Source organism: Glandiceps talaboti, chromosome 18, assembly GCF_964340395.1.
Source record: "Glandiceps talaboti chromosome 18, keGlaTala1.1, whole genome shotgun sequence".
Classification (NCBI taxonomy): Eukaryota; Metazoa; Hemichordata; class Enteropneusta; family Spengelidae; genus Glandiceps; species Glandiceps talaboti.
The window spans coordinates 15,575,966-15,600,970 of NC_135566.1; the positions used below are offsets into that span (position 1 = coordinate 15,575,966).

At 34.9% G+C, this 25,005-nt stretch overlaps 2 protein-coding genes across 3 annotated transcripts in view; one reads left to right on the forward strand and one right to left on the reverse strand.

Moving 5' to 3' along the window:
- The first annotated feature begins 56 nt into the window (after positions 1-56).
- LOC144448934 (lysosomal alpha-mannosidase-like) lies at positions 57-20,279 on the forward strand. Of its 2 annotated transcripts, XM_078139310.1 has the most exons (23): positions 57-248; positions 649-751; positions 1,374-1,571; positions 2,463-2,656; positions 3,306-3,509; positions 3,997-4,068; positions 4,417-4,533; positions 5,157-5,354; positions 5,743-5,797; positions 6,489-6,528; positions 6,828-6,897; positions 7,212-7,334; positions 7,913-8,029; positions 8,517-8,652; positions 9,154-9,422; positions 9,892-10,010; positions 10,692-10,793; positions 14,322-14,409; positions 15,041-15,121; positions 15,956-16,183; positions 16,599-16,748; positions 17,933-18,050; positions 18,941-20,279. In XM_078139310.1, exons 1-23 carry the CDS (start codon positions 159-161, stop codon positions 19,039-19,041), a joined length of 2,973 nt encoding a protein of 990 aa, XP_077995436.1. In that variant the 5' UTR covers positions 57-158; the 3' UTR covers positions 19,042-20,279. The 2 variants fall into 2 exon arrangements, with proteins under 2 accessions (XP_077995436.1, XP_077995437.1); XM_078139311.1 differs by lacking the exons at positions 57-248; positions 2,463-2,656.
- The window catches only part of LOC144448935 (protein CASP-like), a 44,291-nt gene continuing 38,464 nt past the window's right edge, over positions 19,179-25,005 (reverse strand). Inside the window, exons 15-18 of the mRNA XM_078139312.1 lie at positions 24,821-24,937; positions 24,038-24,184; positions 23,359-23,504; positions 19,179-22,635 (exon numbers count right to left, since the gene is read on the reverse strand). Of these exons, the coding sequence (XP_077995438.1) occupies positions 22,587-22,635; positions 23,359-23,504; positions 24,038-24,184; positions 24,821-24,937 (459 nt within the window). The 3' untranslated portion in view covers positions 19,179-22,586. The remainder of the gene's footprint in view (positions 22,636-23,358; positions 23,505-24,037; positions 24,185-24,820; positions 24,938-25,005) is intronic.

The following is a 25,005-nucleotide window of genomic DNA, read 5'->3' on the forward strand; positions in this document are numbered from 1 at the left end:
GTGGCGCTCACACGTCACATATTGTCACGTACATATTGATCAATGCGGGTGATGCAATGCAGTTCATGTAGTTCGCCGGTCTAAGGGTCACTGTTTAAAAGTACAAATAACCGAAGAACGGGACGAAGGTCAGAAAAAATGTAAAAAAAAAAAGTTCAATGATGTGTTTGTTACGTTTGTTGTTAGGAGCTATCCTGATACTTCTGTTGCAGTCTCGACATTTTGTTACAAGTAACTGTGGATATGAGGTATGAAGAAACATTTGTTTACTTCCTGTTTTATGCTAAAAAGTTTTTCCTACCGTTATTCTAGCCATGGAAATTGGAAGTATACTTCCATGTTCTAGCCAAGTGTTTATTGGATAACAGTAGCAAACACCAGTACGATATCCTTAGTGGTAGATTGATTACCTTGATTCTGAAAATCTTACGGTTTACGAAAAATGGTGTATGTGTCTGTGTCTGTGTCTGTGCCTGTATGTGTATGTGTGTGCGTGTGCGCGTGTGTGCATGTGTGTGTGTGTGTGTGTGTGTGTGCGCGCGCGTTCATGCATGTGTGTGTGTGCGTGCGTGTGTGTGTGTATAAAGAAGAGTTTCATTTTTGTTTGTTTTGGCTTACATCATGTTGTTTTTATTTGACTTGCAATAGGCTTGTAAGGACACCAAAGATGGAATGATTAATGTTCACTTAGTAGCACATACACATGATGATGTAGGTTGGTTGAAGACAGTGGACCAATATTACTATGGATGTAAGTTGATGTTTTGGTATGACATTCATATATCACCATGGTTACTGTAAATAAAACAGTCATTTTTTAACGTTCAAGTGAGAGGAACCTATTCTGACTTTAAGTTTAAGCTCTGAGTCTGCAAATAAATAAACTGCTTTGGATAGTAGATAATTTCTAGTAGTTATTCTTTTATTTTACTTTGAAAGCACAAGATCAAGATCCTAGTCCATTAGAAATTAAGGGTTTTTCTCTTTTCTTTCTTTCTTTCTTTCTTTCTTTCTTTCTTTCTTTCTTTCTTTCTCTCTCTCTTTCTTTCTTTCCCCTCCTCTCCCCTCCTCTCCTCTCCTCTCCTCTCCTCTCCTCTCCTCTCCTCTCCTCTCCTCTCCTCTCCTCTCCTCTCCTGCTCTTCCTTTTCCTTTTGATATCCAGCTAACAGTAGCATCCGGCATGCATCTATTCAATATATCATAGACTCTGTGATGGCTTCACTGTACAAGAATCCCAGTAGAAAGTTTATATATGTTGAAATGGCATTCTTTAAAAGATGGTGGAGTGAACAGTCGGAGACGATGAAAACCAAAGTCAAGAACTTAGTCAACAGAGGTATACTATGTAGTTTATATTTGTTGTTTTATTTCAGCTGATGAACATGTGATTCCAGCGTTACAGGAGATTGTTGATTATGGCGCAGTGCAGTATATCTTAGATTCTGTCACCTTGGCACTGGAGGACCACCCACATAGGCGTTTTATCTATGCTGAGATGGCATTCTTTACTCGCTGGTGGAATGAACAAACAGAAGATGTCAAATCACTTGTCAAATCGCTTGTTAGCAAAGGTGATGGTATATAGTAGTTAGCGATGGTAATAACATGTACTAGTGAAAGGGGAACTCAACTCAAGGAAAAGTTCTCAGTCATACATGTCATGGTTTTGCATCTGATTCACCAACATTACACATAACTTCAGGTTGAAGTTGCCTCCCATTTGGGAATCTTTGCGGTTGGCCACATTACCTCATGGGGGTCAGTATGCAATGCTTAAACACACACTCACATTGGGTCCAGAGTTCAACCACACACACACTGTACCGATGCATGAATGGGTCAACAGCCACTGCATCATGGCAGCGTCCATGGCTTCTGTAGTGACTATAGTAATGCTAGTATGTACATATACTCAATTTGCTGTAATACTTATAGAACCCATGACAATTCACTCTGTACTTGATAGAAAAACAATCAGCGTAGTCCTGAGCCCTTCTTGTGTTTCTCAGTTTAATAGTGCAAGACAAGTTTGATACAATGTATTTATTGCATGTATCAGAACTTTCGTAGAATGATTACATGCGTCTCAATTGGTTGTTGGCACCATGAGAAAAAAAAATGACATGATATTAGTTAACTGTTACAATGAGAAACACACTGCACAAACTGTAAGCTTTATTCTAATACATGTAATGGTTGTGAGAGACTTGGTGTAATTCACATTCAAAATCATTTAATTTCATCAACGCAAATTTATTTCACTCACCATTCACACACTTTATTTGTAACATTCACGAATCACGTTCCAAATTGACAACTATTCACACGGTAACACATTCATATTCACCAATTCACACTCACATGTTTAAAAAGAATTGTTCACCATTCACATGTTTAAATATTACCAATTCACCATTCACACGTAAAGTATACATGTACATCCCCTGTTTCTATCCAATCAGGTCAGTTGGAATTTGCTGGTGGTGGCTGGTCCCAAAATGATGAGGCTGCCACCCACTATGTAGCTATCATTGACAACATGGCTTATGGAATACAGTTCCTTCAAGACAATTTTGGACAGTGTGGCCGTCCTCACATTGCCTGGCAGATAGATGTCTTTGGTCACTCCAGAGAACAGGCTGCACTCTTTGCATTGGTATAGTTACTCTATGATGTTACATTGTATGCATTGGTGTGTCAGACTGTACCATTAGTTTTGCATTGGTAATGTTGGACTGCCATCTTTGCATTGGTATTGTCAGACTGTACCATTTGCATTGGTATTGTCAGACTGCCATCTTTGCAATGGTAATGTCAGCATACACTCTTTGCATTGGTGATGTAAGACAGCCATCTTTACATTGGTAATGTCAGATTGTACCAATTGCATTGGTAATGTCAGACTGAATTCTTTGTGTCACTCTATATTGTTACATTAGTGTATCAGGCCACCATTTGCATTGGTGATGTCAGACATCTTTGCATTGGCAGTGTTACACTGCATTCTTTGCATCAGAAATTCACGCTATATATTGTTAACGTTGGAAATGTTAGATTGCACTCTCTGACTCACAAAAAACAATAATGGTAAATGCACAATAAAACTTTAAACCACACATAATGTACTGTAAACTGTTCTTTTTCACTACGGCAGTCAAAGCTGCATCAGAGAGGGATGTGTAACAACATTAAACAAAATTACAGTCTGCAATGTTTACAGTTTGAAACAGTACATTGCTAATATACAAAGTCAGTTTTTATGAATGACGTGAACATTTCATCATCTAGCATTGTCTTTTACTTAGATGGGAATGGATGGAGTTTTCTTTGCCAGGTTGGAAGATGCTGATAAGTTTCTACGTTTGGAAGAGAAGAGAATGGAAGGAGTTTGGCATGGCAGTGCTAGTCTTGGTTCTAATGCTGATTTATTCTTTGGAGCTTTGTATGACCACTATTCACCACCAGAGGGCTATTGTTATGATGCATTCTGTGATGACCCACCAATACAGGTATGACCCACCGATACAGGTATGACCCATCGATACAGGTATGACCCATCAATATAGGTATGACCCACCAACACTAAGTATGACCCACCAATACAGGTATGACCCACCGATACAGGTATGACCCACCGATACAGGTATGACCCACCAATACTAAATATGACCCACCAATGCTAAGTATGACCCACCGATACAAGTATGACCCACCGATACAGGTATGACCCACCAACACAGGTATGACCCACCGATACAAGTATGACCAACCGATACAGGTATGACCCACCAATACTAAATATGACCCACTGATACAGGTATGACCCACCAATACTAAGTATGACCCACTGATACACATTATACACCATCTGCAACATAGTACATGTAAATTTATACCTAGTGGATGGTATACATTAACTTTGTTTCTTCACAAGCTAATTCTTACACCAGAGTGATACCATATAAAGTATTTTAATAATTTTCACTTTCTTTGTAGGATAATCGTGATTTATTTGATTACAATGTGGACGACAGAGTGGATGGATTTCTCAAAATTGTGTCTGAACAGGTAAAGACTATCTATAGTCAACTATGTGTATGTGAAGATTTGTTATTGAGTCATGTATTCATTGTATATGGCAATCATTTTGCAATTTTCTATCATCGAATTTTCTTACATGTACCTGGTAATTGCTTTGATTCTAAGTAAAATTCTTCACTGCTCAGGAGAAATCAACGAAATCAAGAAAGAACATTTTGTCATTGTTATTAATACAAAACAGTAGATATTTAAAATGAAATCAATATTAGAAGACTCAAATACCTTTGTTAAATATTATATCATATCTGATTACAAAGTGTTCACTGTCATGACTTGATAGCCGTCAACTAAACAAGGAATACTGTTCTCTTCTAGGTCAAACATTTCCAAACCAATCATATAATGATGACAATGGGAGACGATTTTGAATATGAAAATGCTAACGAGTGGTTTAAGAATCTGGACAAACTGATCAAATATGTCAATCAAAGGGTAGGAACCTGTATAAAGTAATTAGAACTGTCAATCAAAGGGTAAGAACCTGTATAAAGTAATTAAAACTGTCAATCAAAGGGTAAGAACCTGTATAAAGTAATTAAAACTGTCAATCAGAGGGTAACCTGTATAAAGTAATTAAAACTGTCAATCAAAGGGTAAGAACCTGTATAAAGTAATTAGAATTGTCAATCAAAGGGTAAGAACCTGTATAAAGTAATCAGAACTGTCAATCAAAAGGTAAGAACCTGTATAAAGTAATTAAAATTGTCAATCAAAGGGTAAGAACCTGTATAAAGTAATCAGAACTGTCAATCAAAAGGTAAGAACCTGTATAAAGTAATTAAAATTGTCAATCAAATGGTAAGAACCTGTATAAAGTACTTAAAATTGTCAATCAAAGTGAAAATTCACTGTATTATACCTACCAGTCATATCTTGTAAGAATGGTGAAACTAACATAACAAACATTGGACCATACCATATGGTACAAGATAAGGGTGTTCCTGACCCATTCATATCTTTGTTACAATAGTGAAAATCAACTAAGAAAATATTGGACTATACCAAATAGTACAATATAGGGGTGACAGCCTGCCTTTATATGTCCATTTCTACAGGAAGACACAACCAATGTCCATGTACTGTATTCAACTCCAGCATGTTATCTACTGTCTTTAAACCAAGCCAACAAAACATGGACAACCAAGGCAGAAGATTTCATGCCAATTGGCAGTCCACATGATTATTGGAGTGGTTTTTATACGAGTCGGCCAGCTCTTAAAGGTTATGTCAGAGAAACTAGCGGATTACTGCAGGTACGTGTAGTTTGTCTCTAGCTTTGATTGTGTCTATGTGTGATATTTTAGCAATCATATGAATGCTTTTCAAATTAACATCCATGGACAGAAGTCAGCGATTTCACATTTTTGAGTTTTGTGCCACATTTTCCTTGTTTTTGTGGCATTCATGCAGATGTTTCAAAATAAGTGAATTCAAAAATATTTTTCATACAGATCTAAAATGTAAATGTGCAACACGGTTGACAAGTTTGGAAGCCTACATGGTGAAAGAAATGACTGGATGATAGACACTTTTGGTACGATTGAAAAAAATTCTATCATGCTGACCAAAAATGTCATCATGCAACACATTTTTGAAAAACGATGATAAACTAATAATCTCGGATGTATTCTGTTGTTGTAGACGTGTAAACAGTTGGAAGGACTATCAGGAGTACCTATGATGTCATCTTTCTTAAGTAAGTATCCTGACATATATCCATCAAAAATACTTCAACAGACACACCATATATTACCCTCTAGGCAAACATGCAAATATGAACATTTGTACCACAATATGGCTAGCAAGCAAGCCTACCACAGTTAAAAATAAACATACGCTAATTATGAAAAAAAACAAAAGATTGAATAATTTAGCCACTAGGAGTGCTGTTGTGATGCAGCTTCTGTGCACCATAGTAGTTATTGGAAAACAAAATTTGTACAGCATAGACACTCGAAGTGTTGTCCCAAAGCAGGACCATAATAGCTGACTATTATTTAAAAATCATCATTTCCAAGTGTTTCATAAAAAAGTTACTTGAACATTTATACTGCTGATGACATGAGTTTTGTTTTACCCAAATTGAATTGACTGCTTCATGTACTGCCCATGTGATTTTAGCCCTCAACTGTCCTCATGGGGGCACAGAAAATGACAAAGTTGCATCACCATCATATGAATTTTTGTTGTTGTAATCTCTGATCTAGTAAGTTTACAATGAACATTACACGGATCTGATATTTATTGAAAATTTGAGTTTGCCCATTGTAACTCTATAATGAATCCATAGTTTTCTTTGAAGTGATTGATCAATTCATCTATTTTCAGAAATTATTTCTTTGACAACTTTTTCTGATGATTACTAAAAATGATTTGTATTTTGACAGAGGATGCAATGGGTATAGTTCAGCATCATGATGCTATCACGTAAGTCACTTTTAGATTGATTGGTATCCTACCTACATACTGTAAATTGAGTTATGATACAGCTTAACCATGTACATACCAAGATGTGTGTTTGAACCAAAACTATAGGATTTATACTCTGGTTGTTCTATGTCACAACAACCTGCATCTATGTCATTCCTTTTGGAATGCTTGAAACATAAGTTGTTAATTTCTCTATTTTTTCTTTAAGTTTGACAACTCGAGGTATATCATATTATTCTCAAATATTTTTCAGACATTACACATATATTATATTTCCATTGATGTTTCTTTTACAGAGGAACTGAAAGACAACATGTAGCTGATGATTATGCTAAAAGACTTGCCATGGGAACGAAGCAATGTCAGGTCAGAGTTGAAAGGTCACATGAGAGTTAATTAAAAGTCATGAGATCATCTTGTAATTAACTTTTCAGTCCAAACTTCATTTTGATTACTGTGGTTTCCTTGGTGATTTTCATTGAAAGTAAAGAGCTGATGTTATAATCATTCTTCTCTCAGAAATTTATTTGTTTAAAAAAAAAAAGATTTAAAAATTAAATTTAAAACTGAAAAATGAAAAAAAAATAGATTAAATAAAATAAAAATTCTGAAATTTTTTAAGAAAAAATGTTGAAATGTTGAAATTTAATTTATTGATTTTATGTTCTTTACTTTTATAGTCTCTGACTGTTGATGTAATATCACAATTAATGATGAAAAACAAGACAGTACCAAGAACAAATATTGAATTCTGTAACTACTTGAATATCAGTGCATGTCAACTTTCAGAATCTCAAAACTCAGTAAGTCATTTCAAATTTATATTTCTTAAAAACAGTTTTATTGTCATTTGAGTGTAAATGCATGCAGTCCTTCAGAAACTCTGCGCAAGTTTTATGGGTTATGACCACAAAATAAACACCAATTTGTACTTCTGACTAAAAAAACCCATACTAACTATGACCAGGCCCATAGCAACCATTCTCAAACCATGACTAGTCCCATAGCAACCATTGTGAAATGATTTCTCCCAAGCAATGATAAATGTGATTATAGTAACTACAGACGTAGATGACTGCTTCAGGTCTATTAGTACAATTACCCTCCCCTCCCCCCACACCCCACCCTCCCCCTCACTTCCCCAAAGCATGGAATTCAGAAGGCACAGTTAAAATACATTTTGCTGTAAATGACAATATATTTGTTCTCTACAGTATTTAATAAAGCATAGCTATTGATTTATTCAGTGCAAAAGAAGTGTCACTGTCATCCACTATTTTTAGTTCGTCTATGAGTTAATTATATATACATACAAAGTTTGATAATTACAACTTACAAGTGCTAGATTTTTTAAAATAGATGTTTATTCATTTTCCAACAGTTTACAGTGACAGTTTATAATACCTTGGCCTATGAAGTCAGTCACTTTGTAAGAATCCCTGTCAATGGTGTACAGTACATAGTAACTGGTCCTGATGGCGATGATGTACAATACCAGGTAAAAATACAGAATGATTTATATTTTAATATGAATTCACTGATATACTCTTAGTAGCAAAATTTCACTCTGGTTGGCATATGGCCACTTCCATGGAACCCTTTGGGTAAATCATTGATTTCTATATTGGTAAATATTGCACTTGAGTACTATCTTTGTTGCTGTGAAGCTCCTGAATTTGTTGGTTTCCCATAATGCCCCTACCCAGCGTACACCAGGCATCCTCTAAGCCAGATTTGCCAATGATTAAACTGTTTATAACTACACACGTATTTTGCAGACTGAGGTTGTGTGATGGAGAATTAAAAGTGGAAATGACATTTCTAGTTCTCTGTAGTATAAAGAAATGCAGCCAAGATGAATCAACCTTAGAAGTTACTGAGATCAATCTTAGTTTCGTCGGGTAAACAAAGGAAAATATTTCAGAATAATAGATAATTGTCTTAACTATATCTATTGTCTATGTTTTGTACTTGATGTGTTTAAGATTCAGGAAGTAAGTAGCCAAACCAAGAACGTCCGTAGAAATAAAGGCACAGCAACTCATCAAGTCATTTTTCCTGTCACCATACCAGCAGTCGGTTTTAGTACCTACACACTGACAGCAAAGTCGCTACGTAAAAGTAAGCATAAGTTATTTTTGTGAATTAAAGCAGTCTTCCATAATTAGTTATCATCTGAAGTTTGATATACAAAATATTATTCTTTTTGTATTACAACTGTCGACAGAAGACCCCATTGACGAACGAAACCTGGAAAAGTAAACAAATGAATTGGATTGATAACACTTTGCTCAGCATATTGGAACAGCAGAGGCTTGTATAGTAACACATCATGATTTTATGGCTTCTTTGTGTGTACATGAAATGCCAGGGATACTGAAAATTTGATTGTGAACGTGAAGTATTATGTAAAGTGGTCACATAACTGTTCTTATCAAATGAGGGAATGTAATACAAGTGTCTGTATTTCAACATGATGTGCCAAGTGTTATTAATCCAATTCAGTTGTTTACTTTAACTGTTTGTAACAGGTTCTGTTCGTCCATGTTCTGATGTCAGCAGTTGTACAAAAACATTCCCAACCAGTATTCCTAAAATGTAATACTTATTTCCTTTACACAGCTTATGCAGTGTATGACGACATATCCAGACACGTAACCCACACCATCGATGATGTCATGATTAAAAATGAGCATCTCAGTTTATCATTTGATGGTAACACTGGTTTGTTGAAGTCTGTCAGTAATTTAGCCGATGACCTGACAATACCTGTACAACAATCCTTCTATTGGTACAATAGCAGTACTGAGTCAAATCATTACATATTCAGTCCGTACAACAATACTCCATTCCCTCTCTTTTCTGGGACAATCAATCTAAAACACATAAAGGTAAGTTTGAAACCCTAACAGATACTTCTGTATACTCTAGACTGTAAGATACGTTATGTTGCTCCGCTAAGAGGGGTTGACTGATATGTGAGGGTGCCCATCACTACCCTATTTATACAAATATTACTGTACTTGTGTAACCCCTACATGTTTAAAGACCTGCCCCCTTATTTTGACCTGTTTGGATTTGCTTTGTTTGCCTGTATGTAACCCCACCCCCAGTGTGTTTTTTTTATTTGTGCTCTCTCCGTAGAAGTTATTATATTATACATGGGTAGTACAATAACATTATTGTATTATTCAACTTTGACACTTTCACACTGCAAGACAGACCTTACAGGGGATACATATCTTTAGGACGCAAACAAACTTTAAGATATACATTAATAACAGAGTATGTAATAGCAAATTAAAAGGCCTGTGATTCAAGAGTTTTTGATTGCTTTATTCGACCTGTTTTTGATATAAGGGTAATTTAGTTGAAGAAGTCCATCAAGAGTTTACACCGTGGTTGAGTCAAGTAGTTAGACTGTACAAAGGACAAAAACATGCCGAATTTGAGTGGACTGTTGGACCTGTACCATTCAAGTAAGTAGGAATATAACATGACTCTATTTATATATGCAACTTTGCGAAGCATAGCGTAATCGATTATGTCACGGAAACGAGTGCAAAAAAGAAAACAACTTATAATTGTGCCAGAAAATTCGTAGAATTGACTTAAGTTAAATATACCTCCAGAAACAACAGAACATTTTGGTATCGTCGCACAAACTCTCCCATGAGAGCCAATCTAAATGTGTACGTATGGATATTCTAGCAATTAGTCAGTAGTTCAACATTAAAGGGGAACGCCACTCCAGGAAATAGAGACATTTTCATAAACTATGGATTCTGGGGAGTCATGTCATGATTTTACATCACCTACAATTAATGGCAATTTCAGAGAAACATCAAGTTGATCTTGTGTCTTTATAAGGTATCTTTGCTATGGGATATTGCATCATGGGAGTCAAGTTGCACACTGTATATTCATGAAAGCTGGTTTACACTGTTAGGGAATAGGCACTCAGGTATCTTTGGTATGGGCTGTTGCATCATGGGAGTCAGCAGAAATTATGTATTCAAGTTGCACACTGTATATTCATGAGTCCTGAGTGCTTATACCCTAACAATGTAAAACATCTCATGAATATTCAGTGTCCTCATAAGTCCAATTATACTGTGTATGTATCTTACTGTGTATTATGTTTACTTTGAATTCTACAGAGATGGTCTTGGAAAAGAAATCATCACTAGATTTGATACACCACTGAAAACAACTGCAAAGTTTTACACAGATAGCAATGGAAGGCAAATGATGGAGAGAAGGTAATTCAAAAGTTCTGTTACTCTCAAGTATCTGATATGCCATATGCAAGTTTTTAGAAAGACAAAAGATTGTATAGTTTGACCACTAGGAGTGCTGTTCAGGAGCAGCTATTGGCCCAGAAGTGATAGTTGAGTATAGTACACCTTTGAGAAAATCATCAATTCCCAATATTTCATGGTGAAAGTTGGTTGCATTCTCAACCAGTCAATATTTAAGATTCTGCTAACTTTGTGTCAGTAACATTGATACTTCTTTGCTTTTTAATGTAGACCACTCCTCCCTATCGCCACACAATTTTGACGAGTGTTATGATTCTATATCAAATAGTTCTTTATGTGTATCCCATGTCAATATTAGGTCATTGCATAAAAATATTGATAGTTTAAAACTTATGTATGAAGACATTATTAAATCCAAATTTGCTATTATTGGTATATCTGAGGTTTGGGATACCAGTAATCTGAATATTTGTAATATACATGATTATACACTTGAATGTAAATCACGAGATGTGGTTAGGGGTGGCGGGGTAGGGGCATATATACACTCATCTCTCACATACAATTTACTAAATTTTGTCATTACTCACGCTGAGTCCCTCTGGTTGGAAGTAAACATCAATAACTCCAAAACAATAGTTGGCATCATATACAGGAAGCCAAACACTGATATTAATGAATTTCATAATAGTTTACTAAATGTATTGAATGATTGTAGGCTTGATAAAACCCATTGTATTTTAATGGGTGATTTCAACATTGATATAAACACTGTAAATAATTCACTTCAGGTTGAATCACTACTTACATCTTTAGAATGTTTAGGATTATACCAGTTGATATCTACACCAACCAGAGTGACAAGTACTTCTCAAACACTTATTGATCATATCTACACGAATATTTGTTCATACAAAATTCATGCAGGTACTCTGTTAAGTGATATTTCAGATCACTACCCTATTTTTGCCCTTTTCGAAGATTATCCAATCAAATTATCATACAAACGTAAAATTACTTTTAGAAATTATAATCATTATGATTATTCTCACTATCATAATGACCTACTAAGTGCTCCATGGGATTCTATATATAACAGTACAGATGTGGATTCTGCCTACGAGAGATTTCATTCTATATTCAGTGATATATGTAATATGCATGCACCTCTTACCACTAAGATAGTCAATAATAAGAAAGTAAACAAACCTTGGATCTCTTTAGCAATCAAGAAATCGATAAAGACTAAGCACAAACTTTATTCCAAGATGATCAACTCGAATTTTAATAGAAATACTGCCTCTAAATACAAACATTACAGAAATGTTTTGGTCTCTGTTATTAGGAAAGCAAAACAATTATATTATGCTAATATTTTTACAGAAAACAACAGTAACACAAACATACTATGGAAGACTATTAATGAAGTCCTTGGAGGTCGGGGTACAAATGCCAAAAACACTCTACCTGATAGTCTTAATGGACTCACAACAGCTAATGATATTGTAACAGCTTTCAATAGGTATTTTGTAAACATAGGACCAGATCTAGCTAGTAAAATTGGTTCCACAAGCCAAAGCTTCAGCGAGTATTTACCAGAGCCCTCTAAAAATTCATTTTTTATGAGCCCCACAACGGAACATGAAGTGAATGCATTTATCACAAACCTAAATGCTAAAAAGACTAGTGGTCATGATGACTGTCCAGCTAGATTACTTATTGACGAAGCATCTGTTATAGCTAAACCACTGGCTTACATTTTTAACTTATCATTTATGTCTGGTGTCTTTCCCAAAGTATTCAAATTAGCCAAAGTATCCCCTATTTATAAGAAAGGTGCTACTGATGACCCAGGTAATTATAGACCTATCTCAATTCTGCCCCTTTTAAGTAAAGTCATAGAACAAATTGTTAACACTCGACTAACTAGTTTTTGGAAAATCAGAATATTCTTTATGAACACCAGTATGCATTTAGGAAAAATTACAGCACAAAACTCTCTCTTATCAATCTTATAGACCATATTTTCCATCAAATAGATGCAGGCAAAGTTACACTTGGCATATTTCTCGACTTCTCCAAGGCCTTTGACACAATTAACCATCACATTCTTTTGTCTAAAATGGCACACTATGGTATTAGAGGACTGCCATTACATTGGTTTACTGATTATTTGCATAATAGATCCCAATTTGTCTCTGCTGATGGCAATAATTAGGTCATCAAGCCTTGATATTAAATGTGGTGTACCTCAAGGGTCTGTTTTGGGACCTACTCTTTTCCTAATTTTTATCAATGACATTTTTCGTTCTTCTACTTTTTTCAATTTTAGGTTGTTTGCAGACGATACCAATCTTTTTCATACTTTTGATAGCAGCAGTCACAATATAAATTTAAACATGGTTGATGTACATTTTAGTAAAGTTGTAACATGGTGTAATGCAAACAAACTCACTATTAACCATCTCAAAACAAATTACATTGTTTTACGAACAAACAAAAGAAAAGTTGCTCTTTGTGGAAGTCTACACATCAACAACAAGGAAATTGATGAAGTTGATGGAACTTGTTTTGTTGGTGTCATCTTAGACAAAAATCTTAACTGGTCCAAACATGCACACAAAGTGAACTCTATTGTCAGGAAAAAAGTTGGCATTTATAATCTTTTGACTGAGTCAGTTTGTACCACAAAGTATTCTCCTATTAATTTACAAAACTTTCATACAACCACATATAACTTATGGCCTTGAGGTCTGGGGCTCTACATACCGATCACATTTGACCTGTATCCTCACTTCTCAAAAAATGGCAGCCAGAGCTATAACTTCCAGTGATCGTACTGTAGGCTCCAATCAACTATTCAATCAGTTACACATTCTAAATATATTTAACCAACATAAACTTCAAATTTGCACTTTTATGTACGACCTGCTCAACGGTAACTTGCCACATCATTTCACACAATATTGTTCATTTCCCACTCACTATTATAATACACGCTACAAAATTAAGGGCAATATTTCAAACCCAAGGATAAACACTGAAATAGGTAAATTTGCAATGTCATACACAGGAGCTATACACTGGAACAACTTACCTCTTAATGTTAGGTCCAAATCATCAAGGAATGTTTTTTGTAACTCATTAAAAGATTTTCTTCACCTGATATGAATATACTGCAACCCATGTTGATGTATAATGTACATATTTTCATAGATATTTAGTTTTGTTTCCACTGCCCTCTTTATATTTTGTCATGTATTTATTATAAATGTTATTTACAGTGTCTAAGGAGACAGACTTGATTAGCAAGTAGCTATTATCTGGTCTCCTTTTACCTACCTCAAAAATGTATTATTTATTTTATCTACAAATGTAAATTTAATAAGTAGGTAATAAAGAAGAGATATAAGATATATAAGATTTATAAGATAACATTATTTTTATGAACTTTATGTGTTACATGTATTTTTACACAACTGTACAATAATTAATTATATTAAGATGTTGTTATGTCAATAATTCCAGACGCAATCATAGAGATTCATTTCCATATTTACCAACGGATCCAGTGGCTGGAAATTATTACCCTATTAATTCCCGGATTTACATCAAAGTGAGTACATTACTAATGTTATGCAATTATTCTGTAGTAAGTACTTGAGTCAGTTTAAACAATATGAATGGATGTGTGGATATATGTGTGTGTGTGTGTGTGTGTGTGTGTGTGTGTGTGTATTTGTATATATATATGTGTGTATGCACATACGTGTGTATGGATGTATGTGCATGTATGTATGTGTGTGTATGCATGTGTGTATGTGTGTATGCACATATATGTGTATGTGGACATGTGCATGTGTACTTAAAAAAATTGTGAAGATGACTAGAATCTGATATTGAACTCTGGAGATAAATAAAGTTTAAAGTGTCTCATTTTGTCATCTGTTGCTATAGTTACATAGGCCATGTATATTAAAGTCATTACAAAACTCTTCTGCCATGAATGTAAATCTGTAGTGTATTTAGGATTAATTTTGGAGTTATTTCATTGTATTTCAGAGTAAACTTGATGTCCAGGACTTGATATGACAGTTTAATGAACATGATTAATATGAATAGTAATTATAGTTTTTAGTACATGTACAGATTTCAATCATATTCGTGCAGGGTCTATGGTTTAGCTATAGGTCTACCGTTATATAAGTCATTGAAACTGACATGTGTTTTTAATTTGTGTGTTTCAGGATGATAATGTCCAACTCAGTGTATTGACTGATAGATCACATGGTGGTAGCAGTATAAAGAATGGTTCTATGGAGATTATGGTAAGTATATGCACTGTATCTAGAGATAGATAGAGACAGAGACAGAGACAGACAGACAGAGACAGAGACAGACAGAGACAGGTGGGATATGGGGTAGGCAGGCAGGCAAAGGAGGACACTAGCCAGGCAGCTTGACTGGGGGGGCAAGACAAGCAGGCTGGGCAGGCATTTCACATGCAAGAACTAAGACAAATAGATAAAGAGGTGAATAGATGATAGGTTAAAGGGCTGTTTTGTATGTAATGATATCTACTGTATAATTGTACCGTACTGGGCCCTCATAGACTACATGGGCTAATCATTTGTTGACATGTTACTGCAATGCCTGAGGAGATCGCATTAACACAGTGTCTCAGTAACACGTCAACAAATGATTAGCCCTATGTAGTCGACAGGGACCCACAGTACAATTTTCCAAGATATCACACATCTCCACATACAATGCCATGTATTGTGTATGCGCAGGAGGGGTTTGCACGCGCTACTCTGGGGATGGTTGTCGCCTGACTGTACCCTGAGTTCATCAGTAAATTTCTTCTCTGTCGTTGATGGCATTTTACAATAGTAGTCTTTCTTCTATAAAATCACTCAGAGAGGTCAACATGTCTTTCCATCATTTCCTGATGAAAATATTATTTCAAACGTAATAAAGATAAATCAAGCCAAAAGGTGACAACATAGGCGTATCTTGGAACTGGAAAATTGTCTATACTCCCTAACTAATAACTGAACCATGTTTTTGACCAGACCAAAATGATTTATTTTTTACACAAAAGGCAGAACACAAGCACTTCACAGTTGTCATGGAAACCAACAATATATATTTCTAAACAGATTCACCGAAGACTACTGTACAACGGTGGAGGTAGTGTGAATGAGGCGTTGAATGAAACAGGACAATATGGTGATGGTCTTATAGTAAGAGGTAAACACTACATAATCCTAGAAAAACCTCAAAACTCGGCAAAAATTCACCGCCCACTAGCTACACAAATCTTTGCCAAACCAACCGTGATGCTGTCTGAGTGGACAACAGACTGGAAATCAAAGTATAATACAAAGGTATGCTCACTGTAAAGAGTAGAGTGTAAGATATGTCGTGTCACTCTGCCCTCACTGGTGTGAAAGGTATTGACCGATGTGCGAGGGCGCTGTCACAGCATACCTTACAGACTATGTGTAAAAGAGTTGTTTCATTTGAGTAGAGTTGGTAATTTGTAAAGTCCAGTCAATACCCATATCTCTTTAGCTTTAATCCTATGTGTTTACAATGTCTGCAATGGATTGTATGCTCCCTAGGGAGTTGAGGAACTATAAAGGGCCATTGTGCCACTATGGATTGATCCATGGCAGGGGTAATAATTGTGAAACGCTTTGACCTTTCTGGCAGACAAGTGCATTATAAATACACTTTTCTTACTATGATTATTAATCCATACTAATTTTTGCCAAATTTACTGACTTCCTGATTCAACAGTATTCGTCATTGACAAGTGATCTACCAATCAATGCACACCTCCTGACTTTAGAACAATGGAATGATAACAAGATACTACTCAGACTCGAACATATATTTGAAGACAAAGAAGATCAGAATCTGTCCAGCCCTGTCACAGTGTCTCTAAAGGTAAATTTTACCTAAATAATGATGATTGACACTCTTGGAAGGTTTAAAGCTAGACTAGCTGTACCAGGGATATTATTTTGTTGATCAGACAACCAACAATATATTCACTGAAAATTGTTAAAATACCAATAATTAGACATTATACATGTTAATTAGACGTCTGTTTTATCTATAAGTAGTATAGTCATAAGTTGAAATCAGGATTTTTTGGGTTGCTGAATTTTGGGTATGGACCTAAAAATCAATTTGATTGGATATATTGCACCATACAATGTGTACTGCTACACAGTATTTTCTCACAGGTGATTCAATACGTTCAACCATAGCAATATACTATAGTTATATTTATTTTGGCACATGAAAAATTTAGCAGAATGAAAATTTAGGTTGTGTCGGGTGCACTTTAATTTGTTAGCCAGTGCAAAGAGAAAGCAGACACTACTTGTAAATAACATATCCCGTCAGTCAGTCCACTGTATTCAGTGTAAATGTTGGTGACACCTTTCACAACACAATTTTGTGCATGTTCAAGTAAAATAAATCTAGTGCTGTAAAACATATATGACTTCTTCAGTATATATTTCTGATATAGTTGTTTTACATTCACTTTCGTTTTCTAGTAATAACGATTTATTGTCAAATTTGTATAATTTAATCAAAGCTCAAGACAAACCTAAATCACATATCTTGGAGGTCCCCAGTATATAAGTATACTGCAATCATAATGATAGTTTTATGTAAATGGCCATTGTTATGTATACTCTCTGAAAATGCCTATAAATGAAAGAATAAATTAATGAATGAATGGATGAGTATGAATGAAAGAGTGAATACATGTAAATGAATGAGTGAATGAATGAAAGGGTGAGTGAATGAATGAGTTAATGAATGAATAAATGAAAAAGTGAATGAATGAGTGAATGAATAAATGAGTGAACGAAGAAATGAATAAATGAATGAATGAGTGAATGGATGGATGAATGAATGAATGAATGAATGGATGAATGAATAAATGAAGTGAATGAATGAATGAGTGAATTAATAAATGAGTGAATGAATGAGTGAACGAACAAACGAATGAATGAATGAATAAATGAACGAGTGAATGAGTGAATGTGTGAATATGAGTTCAAATTTTACTGCCAGCATTTCAACTGACAAACACATTATTTCCACCATTACAGAATCTGTTGAAGTCTTTTGACATTGTAAATATAGAAGAAACAACCCTAGATGGTAACCTACCAATAAAAGATGCCAAAAGATTACATTGGAATATAGAGACTGGATACAAACATAAAGGTACTTTGACATTAATTTAATTAAACTTATCAACACTGGATGCAAAACGTGGATTACCCTATATTCAAATTAGATTTAATTTTTTGCAATGAGTAATTAAATAAAGGCCCATGATTCAATCCCAGGTTCTTACATTAGTGTTATATTATGTCACGTTGTGAATGGCCTAGTTGTAGAATGATACAATTGCCAATGTCATTACTTTTGTGATGTAATGTCTTCCTAAGAAGTTGCAGTGTTCCACTTAAGTTAAAGGCCTATGTTTCAATCCCAGGTTCTTACATTAGTGTCATTGTATCAGTGAAGCCATGAGGATTACATAGGATTATTCTTTTGTTCTGGACCAACTTTTCTACAGCTCTGCCAGACAAAGGTTTTTCACACGTAGATTTATATCCTAATCCAGACTGGGCTTTTAAGAATGATTTACGTTTAAAGAGGAACACCACTGCAGGAAATAAAGACATTTTCATAAACTATGGGTTCTGGAGAGTCATTTCATGATTTTACATCACCTACAATTACATGCGATTTCAGAGACCCATCAAGTTGATCTTTTGACTTTAAAGAGTATCTTTTCTACAGGCTATTGCATCATGGGAGTCAGCAGAAATAATATATTCAAGTTGCACACTGAATATTCATGAGTTCTGAATGCATATACCCTTCAGTGTAAAACATCTCTGAAATCACAAGTAATTGTAGGTGATTTTACAAAATCATCTCCAAAACCCATAGTTTATGAAAATGACTTCATTTTCTGAATTGGTACTTCCCTTACAAAATAGCAAATTTTAGCTGATTGTACATTATATCAGGACTATGTACATGTATAGCCAGAGTTCCCTTGCAATGAATAATCTTTTATTGATCATTTCATTTTTTTTCAGTTCCTGCCCATCACGGTCCAATTAACGATGCCTTAGAAGTGACGCTGAATCCTATGCAAATAAGAACTTTTCAGTTAGTGATTAACAAAAAGCTGCAATAAATATGAGTGTAATTTGATTTTCAGATTTGAAATAGTGCATTGAGATGGCAAGATTATTATTTGAAAGTTTCCGCTAACATAGTAAGTACCGGTATATGAAAAATATAGACAATAGTATAACACAGAGACTTTGAAGTTAGTCTTTATTCCATATGTACAAATACATTTACTAAATAACAAATTGTGACAGTACCTCTATATCCACTAACCTTGACAGTGTTTGTATTCTCTGTCTTACAATCATCTGAAAACTAGTACATAACATATCGCCTCCCACATAACAAAAAAATGATCAAATGATTGCCCATTTCAACATGCAAAATTTAAACTTGGTAGAGACACAGAGTATCAATTTGTGAATGCAGTGAGCTATTGTATAGGGATGGGAAACTGCTTTGCAATAAGACATAAATAAACCCAGACATCACAAGAAGGGGGGACCGAGGTTGAAATTAAAATCTAAGCAGTTAGCATCCTTAAAACATACTATAAAATAACAAAAAAAAATATTTAACTAAATACTTAGCCTCTCACTTTTGAAGGGGTTTATAAAACTCTTTTGCTGGTGTGAATCATTTATGACGAATGTGCTGCATAACTATCTACAAATGTATTTTATCATTCCAAATCTGACTATGTAGAGACGCGTGAATGGTAGATAGTGTTGTGGTGCATAAACTTCACATCATGTGCTGGTGAACACTTAATACATCATGTTTACATTAAATTGCCACAAACTGAGTTTATAATTTTTTTTACTCGTATTCAACTTTGAATAGGCCTAAAAAAATTTGTTTGGTTCCGGTTACCCAACCCCCACCTAATTTTTCACTGCAAACCCTAAACTTTTTGTTATGTATTTGAGAAAAAAATTAAACTAAACTCACAAAAATGTGAAGGCTTGTGAGAAATAGCGGATGTGGAAACTGACATTAACTTACACAGACAGTATAAAACTTTTCTTCCAATCTGTAATGGCTGTACATCTGATGAGAAGAAACCAATAACACAGAGATCATATGGAAAACAACAGAAAACATAACTACCTGAACTAGACACTCGCACATGAAAAAAAAAATCTACCTACAGGCTACCCCACCTATTCTAAAATTGAGTGTAATTGGAACCACACAACTTTTTTTTTAGGCCTTACACTTTTCCAGTATAATGTTAAAGGGAAATGTTATCTTGTGAATTCACTGTGTTTAATAAAAATTTGGATGTTACACAAGATTAAATGCTTTGGTTTCATTCACTTACACTTATCAGTACAGATGTAGCATCGATCTTAATTCATCCATCAATTATTCTTGAATAGTTGGGTGGCAGTCAATCAAACATGATAATAACTTAGCTATCCCACCACAGCCAACTTCTAAATTGTGAGTGCGGGACCTGACTATAAGTATAAGGAAAGCTATAAAAGAATGGAAGACATCTACCCTTCACTAATAGAGGACCGAGCTTCCATGTAATCTGCATATCCATTGACACACAATTAGTGAAAGCATTTACAACCCAAAGAAAAAGTTGTAATTTGATTGTCTGAAACTTGAGATGGGTCTTCAGTCCATTACAAATTATAGTGAACTTATCAACCTAAGTAATATCCTACATTATACATGCACATTTTTTAAACATGACTTAATTAGTATGCACCTTTGAAATAAAAATCTTTTACTGTAACTTTGTTTACGAAAACTTAAACCCATTCTCTGTTAAAATCAAGAAAAAAAATTAGGGGTCACCATGCAAATTTTTGAAATGAGGGTCAAAATGATATAAAATTTCTGCCATTTTAGAATCCAATATGGCCGCCAAATACCTTTAACTCTACAGGAAAGAAAAGATTGTAAATTTCCTTGTAAAGGCCCAGGAACAACTATGGCATATTTAGTTTTACGTCATGCAAGGTACTTCACATAAATTGGTCTTGAGGTGCAGTCCACACATTCCATTTTTGAAACATGAAATAAATAAATACTCTACTTTTAACTGGTACATAAATATCGGACACTTCATTCTGATAAGATTCACCTCTTTTGATCTATGATTCAGTGAAGCTACAGTAACAATGTATTAACCTTATAAATTCATAGCCATGTTCCATCAAAAATCTTCTCCAATACAGGATTACACCAGTTTTGTGGTAGTACGTAGTGTTGGTTATCATGCATGCAATAAAAATGACAGTAACTGTACCATGCAGCACCAGAATATGTATTACCAGTTATTATATTTATCAAATTGCCTGTATACTTTTCATCTTTTGATATAGAGGGCGCACTGAAAAATGTGTACCCATATAACCCAAAATTAAAAATATTACCCCAAAATATAACCACACCCAAAAATTATAACCATGCCTCTGTATTACAATCATTCCCTGAAATGAACCCACAGTCAATATTCTCAACAACAAAAAAGGACTAACGCCCAGTTTAAGTGTGACCTTGAGATTGTTTAGAAAACCTAAAGTACTGACTAGATAAACTAGAACCAGTAGATAATGGTGATGTCATCAATGTAATGCTGATACGTGTATTGTAACAACTTTCACGTGCAGTATCTTTCATGCACAGTTTGCCATTTTCAACAAAAGTGTGTGTTGTGCACTTTTATGTGCAATTTTTCAATTTGGGGACCCTTAAATACCTGCATGTCAGGTAAGTTTAATACTAGTACTTGATCTATGTATGGACTATCAAATATTCTAGTCATTTTTTGTTTATTCATATATCTGAGATCTGAGTTGACATCATGTTATATGAGTACATTACATACAAACTTTCACTCCTCTCTCCTATCCTATCCTGTGATATTATGTGAACACTTTACTAAGTTGAGTTCCTCTGTCCCACTATCCTGAAATGTTTTCCTATAAAGTTGACATCACGTTATGCAAATACATTACATATAAACTGAGATTAGCTCCTCTCTCCAACCCTATCTTTATTATTATATGAAAGTTAGAGAATCATTTTCAATTGATTTTAATCATTATAGCTCACGAGATATGCAAATATGCCTAACAACAACGGATGTCAAATATGTGATCGTGGTCAAGCTTTTGCCCTGGCAATGTACGATGACGTTGAGAACAATAGTGTTGCTAAGCATTTGACTCTTTCAGCTTGACCCTTCTCAAGTGTGGTTGCTATGAATGCAATGGCTCACATGGGATCTCATGAGATCTGCTGCGAGACGAAAAACAGCTTGTTGGTTTGAAAGAAAGTTAGACTGTAAGATACGTTGTGTCGCTCTGCCCTCACTGGCCTGTGACCGATGTGTGAGGGTGCCCTGTCATGGTGTACCTTACAGACTAAAAAGAAACATGTACATCTAAAATTATCCTCTTTGAATTCATTGATATTTTCTGGTTATTTAGAATCATTAGGAACTTTTTTGAAATCATGTTTTCAATTGTGTGTATTTCAAAGTTTCAGGACAGTGGAATGTTGGTCATTACAGGGTGGAGAGAGGAACGTGTCTAGATGGGTTTTTACTTTGCATTGTTTTCATTGATATCATCATTATGGTCACTGCTAGGCATCTGGGAATTCATCATGGAATTCTTTCATGTGTTCGGCAAATCTGTAAGAAAATAAAGATGAAAAGAATTATCAAGAGTATGTATAAATATCTAAGGGAGGAGGGGGGGGGGGAAGCAGTGGAACTAAAGCTCTCAAGACAAAAGGACTTTCATGTCAAATTTTGACAAATTCATATCTAGGAATAAATTTCTTGTGAAAACATTCTATGAAGGATAAAGATTGGTACATGGTTGGCTAGATTAAGGCGCTGAAGAAGTAGACAATATGAATCTGTCGTGAGACGTCTTATGTCTGGGATGAGAACAGAGACTGAAGTATTTTCACACCCTATGTAAATAAATATACAGGACTATGCTACTGTTAATGATGACATCTTGGTGCGCAAATTAAAGGGGCATGTCACTACATGACTATCAATTTATCTATGACCTCGAAATAAAAACATCATGAATATTTATAAATTCTACTATTACATATGCATATCTGCTGAATCCCATGATTCAATGCATGGCCATGGCAAGAACCTCAACTGAACAATGAATGCGAAACAAGTTTCATTTGGTCTTTCTTGGCAGATATGCATAATGAAAGTGATGTAAAATCATAAAATGACTCTCTAGAACCCAAAGTTTATGAAAATGTCTTTATTTCCACAGTGGCAATTCCCTGTAAATCTGAAATCATCATCTCTCTTTTATGAGCAAAAAACTATGGACAATCATTGATACAGTTATAATGACATCAAGTGTCTGTATAAACTCACCTTTGTGCACAGTCTGAAAACATATCTCTCTTACAAGCTGCAGTGTGTGCTAACTTATAGAGAACCAGGAATACAAGACAATGTAGGAATATGGTGTAGAAGAATGTGATTGTCCGTGCTATTTTGTTGGACAGGATGAATCGACCCTGTGAAAGATAAATCACAATTTTTATTTGCATACTTGCATCAGTTTCAAAAGCTCAGAATTACATTTTCTTCAAATGGGAAATGTGCCTAATACAGGCACTGGACTAGATTAGTTGCTAGGCAACTGGTGCCTCTATAATCTCCTTTTCCTCGTTTTCAACCAGCATTTATCAAAAACTGTATATGAAAACTGTAGATTTCCAGTACATGAATTTTTGTTGTCAAGGACTTCTGCACTAAATCTTGTCAAGGGCTATTCAGTACCTGGCTGAGGGTGGCCTTGTACATGTCATGTGGACTTAGACTCAGTGCATCTACGTTTTCATGTGACATACTTACCATACTTAGAATAGCCTTATCATGTGGTCTTAGATTCATCTACGTTGTCATGTGACATAATTACCATACTAAGAGTAGCCTTATCATGTTTACTTAGACTGTATGTACGTTGTCATGTGACATACTTACCATACTTAGAGTAGCCTTATCATGTGGACTTAGATTCATCTATGTTGTCATGTGACATACTTACCATACTTAGAGTAGCCTTATCATGTGGACTTAGATTCATGTATTTTCGTTGTCTTTCCTTTTTACCAAATGATGAGAACGGATCTAACTTTTCTTCATATTGTGATGAATAACGACTTTCAGTTCCATCGTCTGGTCTATTTGAATTCTATAAAACAAATAAAATAATCATAAGAATACAACTATTATAATGTACGTAAACTATTAAACAATGTTTCATTTTCTGCTCTCTGACCATCTTTCATTTGGTTGGCGTTCAGTTCTTTGACAAGGATCAACTTCTTGTAAATTTTCAATTCTTTAAGCAATTTTGTTGTTTCAAAATGTTTTTTTATTTTTCTGCTTGCTGACCATCTTTCATTTGGTTGGATTTTAGTATTTTGACAGGGATCAAAATCTCTCTGAAATTTTCAAGTTTCTTTTTAAAAGCAAGTTTTATGCATGTATTGTAGTTTTGTAATGGAATACTGCATCATCTGCATACATGTAATGTGGTCCCAATTCTACTGACTGACTGGGGTATAGTTTATAGTGTTCACATCTTGCGTAAGGACTTTAGCCATTCAGAGACGAGATGGTAGCAATGAGTCTCAGACCAACCATGTAGATTCAAACTAGCAACTCTAATTATCCAACCAACGTAACTCAACTTAGACTAGTATGTTTTTATTTTGAAATTAAAACACCTGTCCAGTACATGTTTTATTCTGATGTGCATAGATCAACCAAACATTCAAATCCAACAATTATCACAGCATAAAGACAGTTTGGTAAGTTTTCTTACTCTGGAAGGATAGCTCTGTAGAAACTTGATCTTCTCGTACAACTTGACGTTGTCAGATCGTAATGAATCCACATCGTTCTGTAGAACTTGTATTTGCTGTGACTGATGGTGGTTTTCCTGTGAAAGTATACAATTGATTTGATTGGTTAGACCACCGAGTGGTAAGTTTAATTCATAGGTGGTAA

Excerpts from the sequence above, each read along its gene's own strand:
- LOC144448934 (XM_078139310.1), top strand. The coding sequence starts at position 159 with ATGATGTGTTTGTTACGTTTGTTGTTAGGAGCTATCCTGATACTTCTG. Across the intron at positions 2,657-3,305 it reads AGGCTGCACTCTTTGCATTG|ATGGGAATGGATGGAGTTTT; the intron begins GTATAGTTACTC and ends TCTTTTACTTAG. Across the intron at positions 8,653-9,153 it reads AGCAAAGTCGCTACGTAAAA|CTTATGCAGTGTATGACGAC; the intron begins GTAAGCATAAGT and ends TCCTTTACACAG.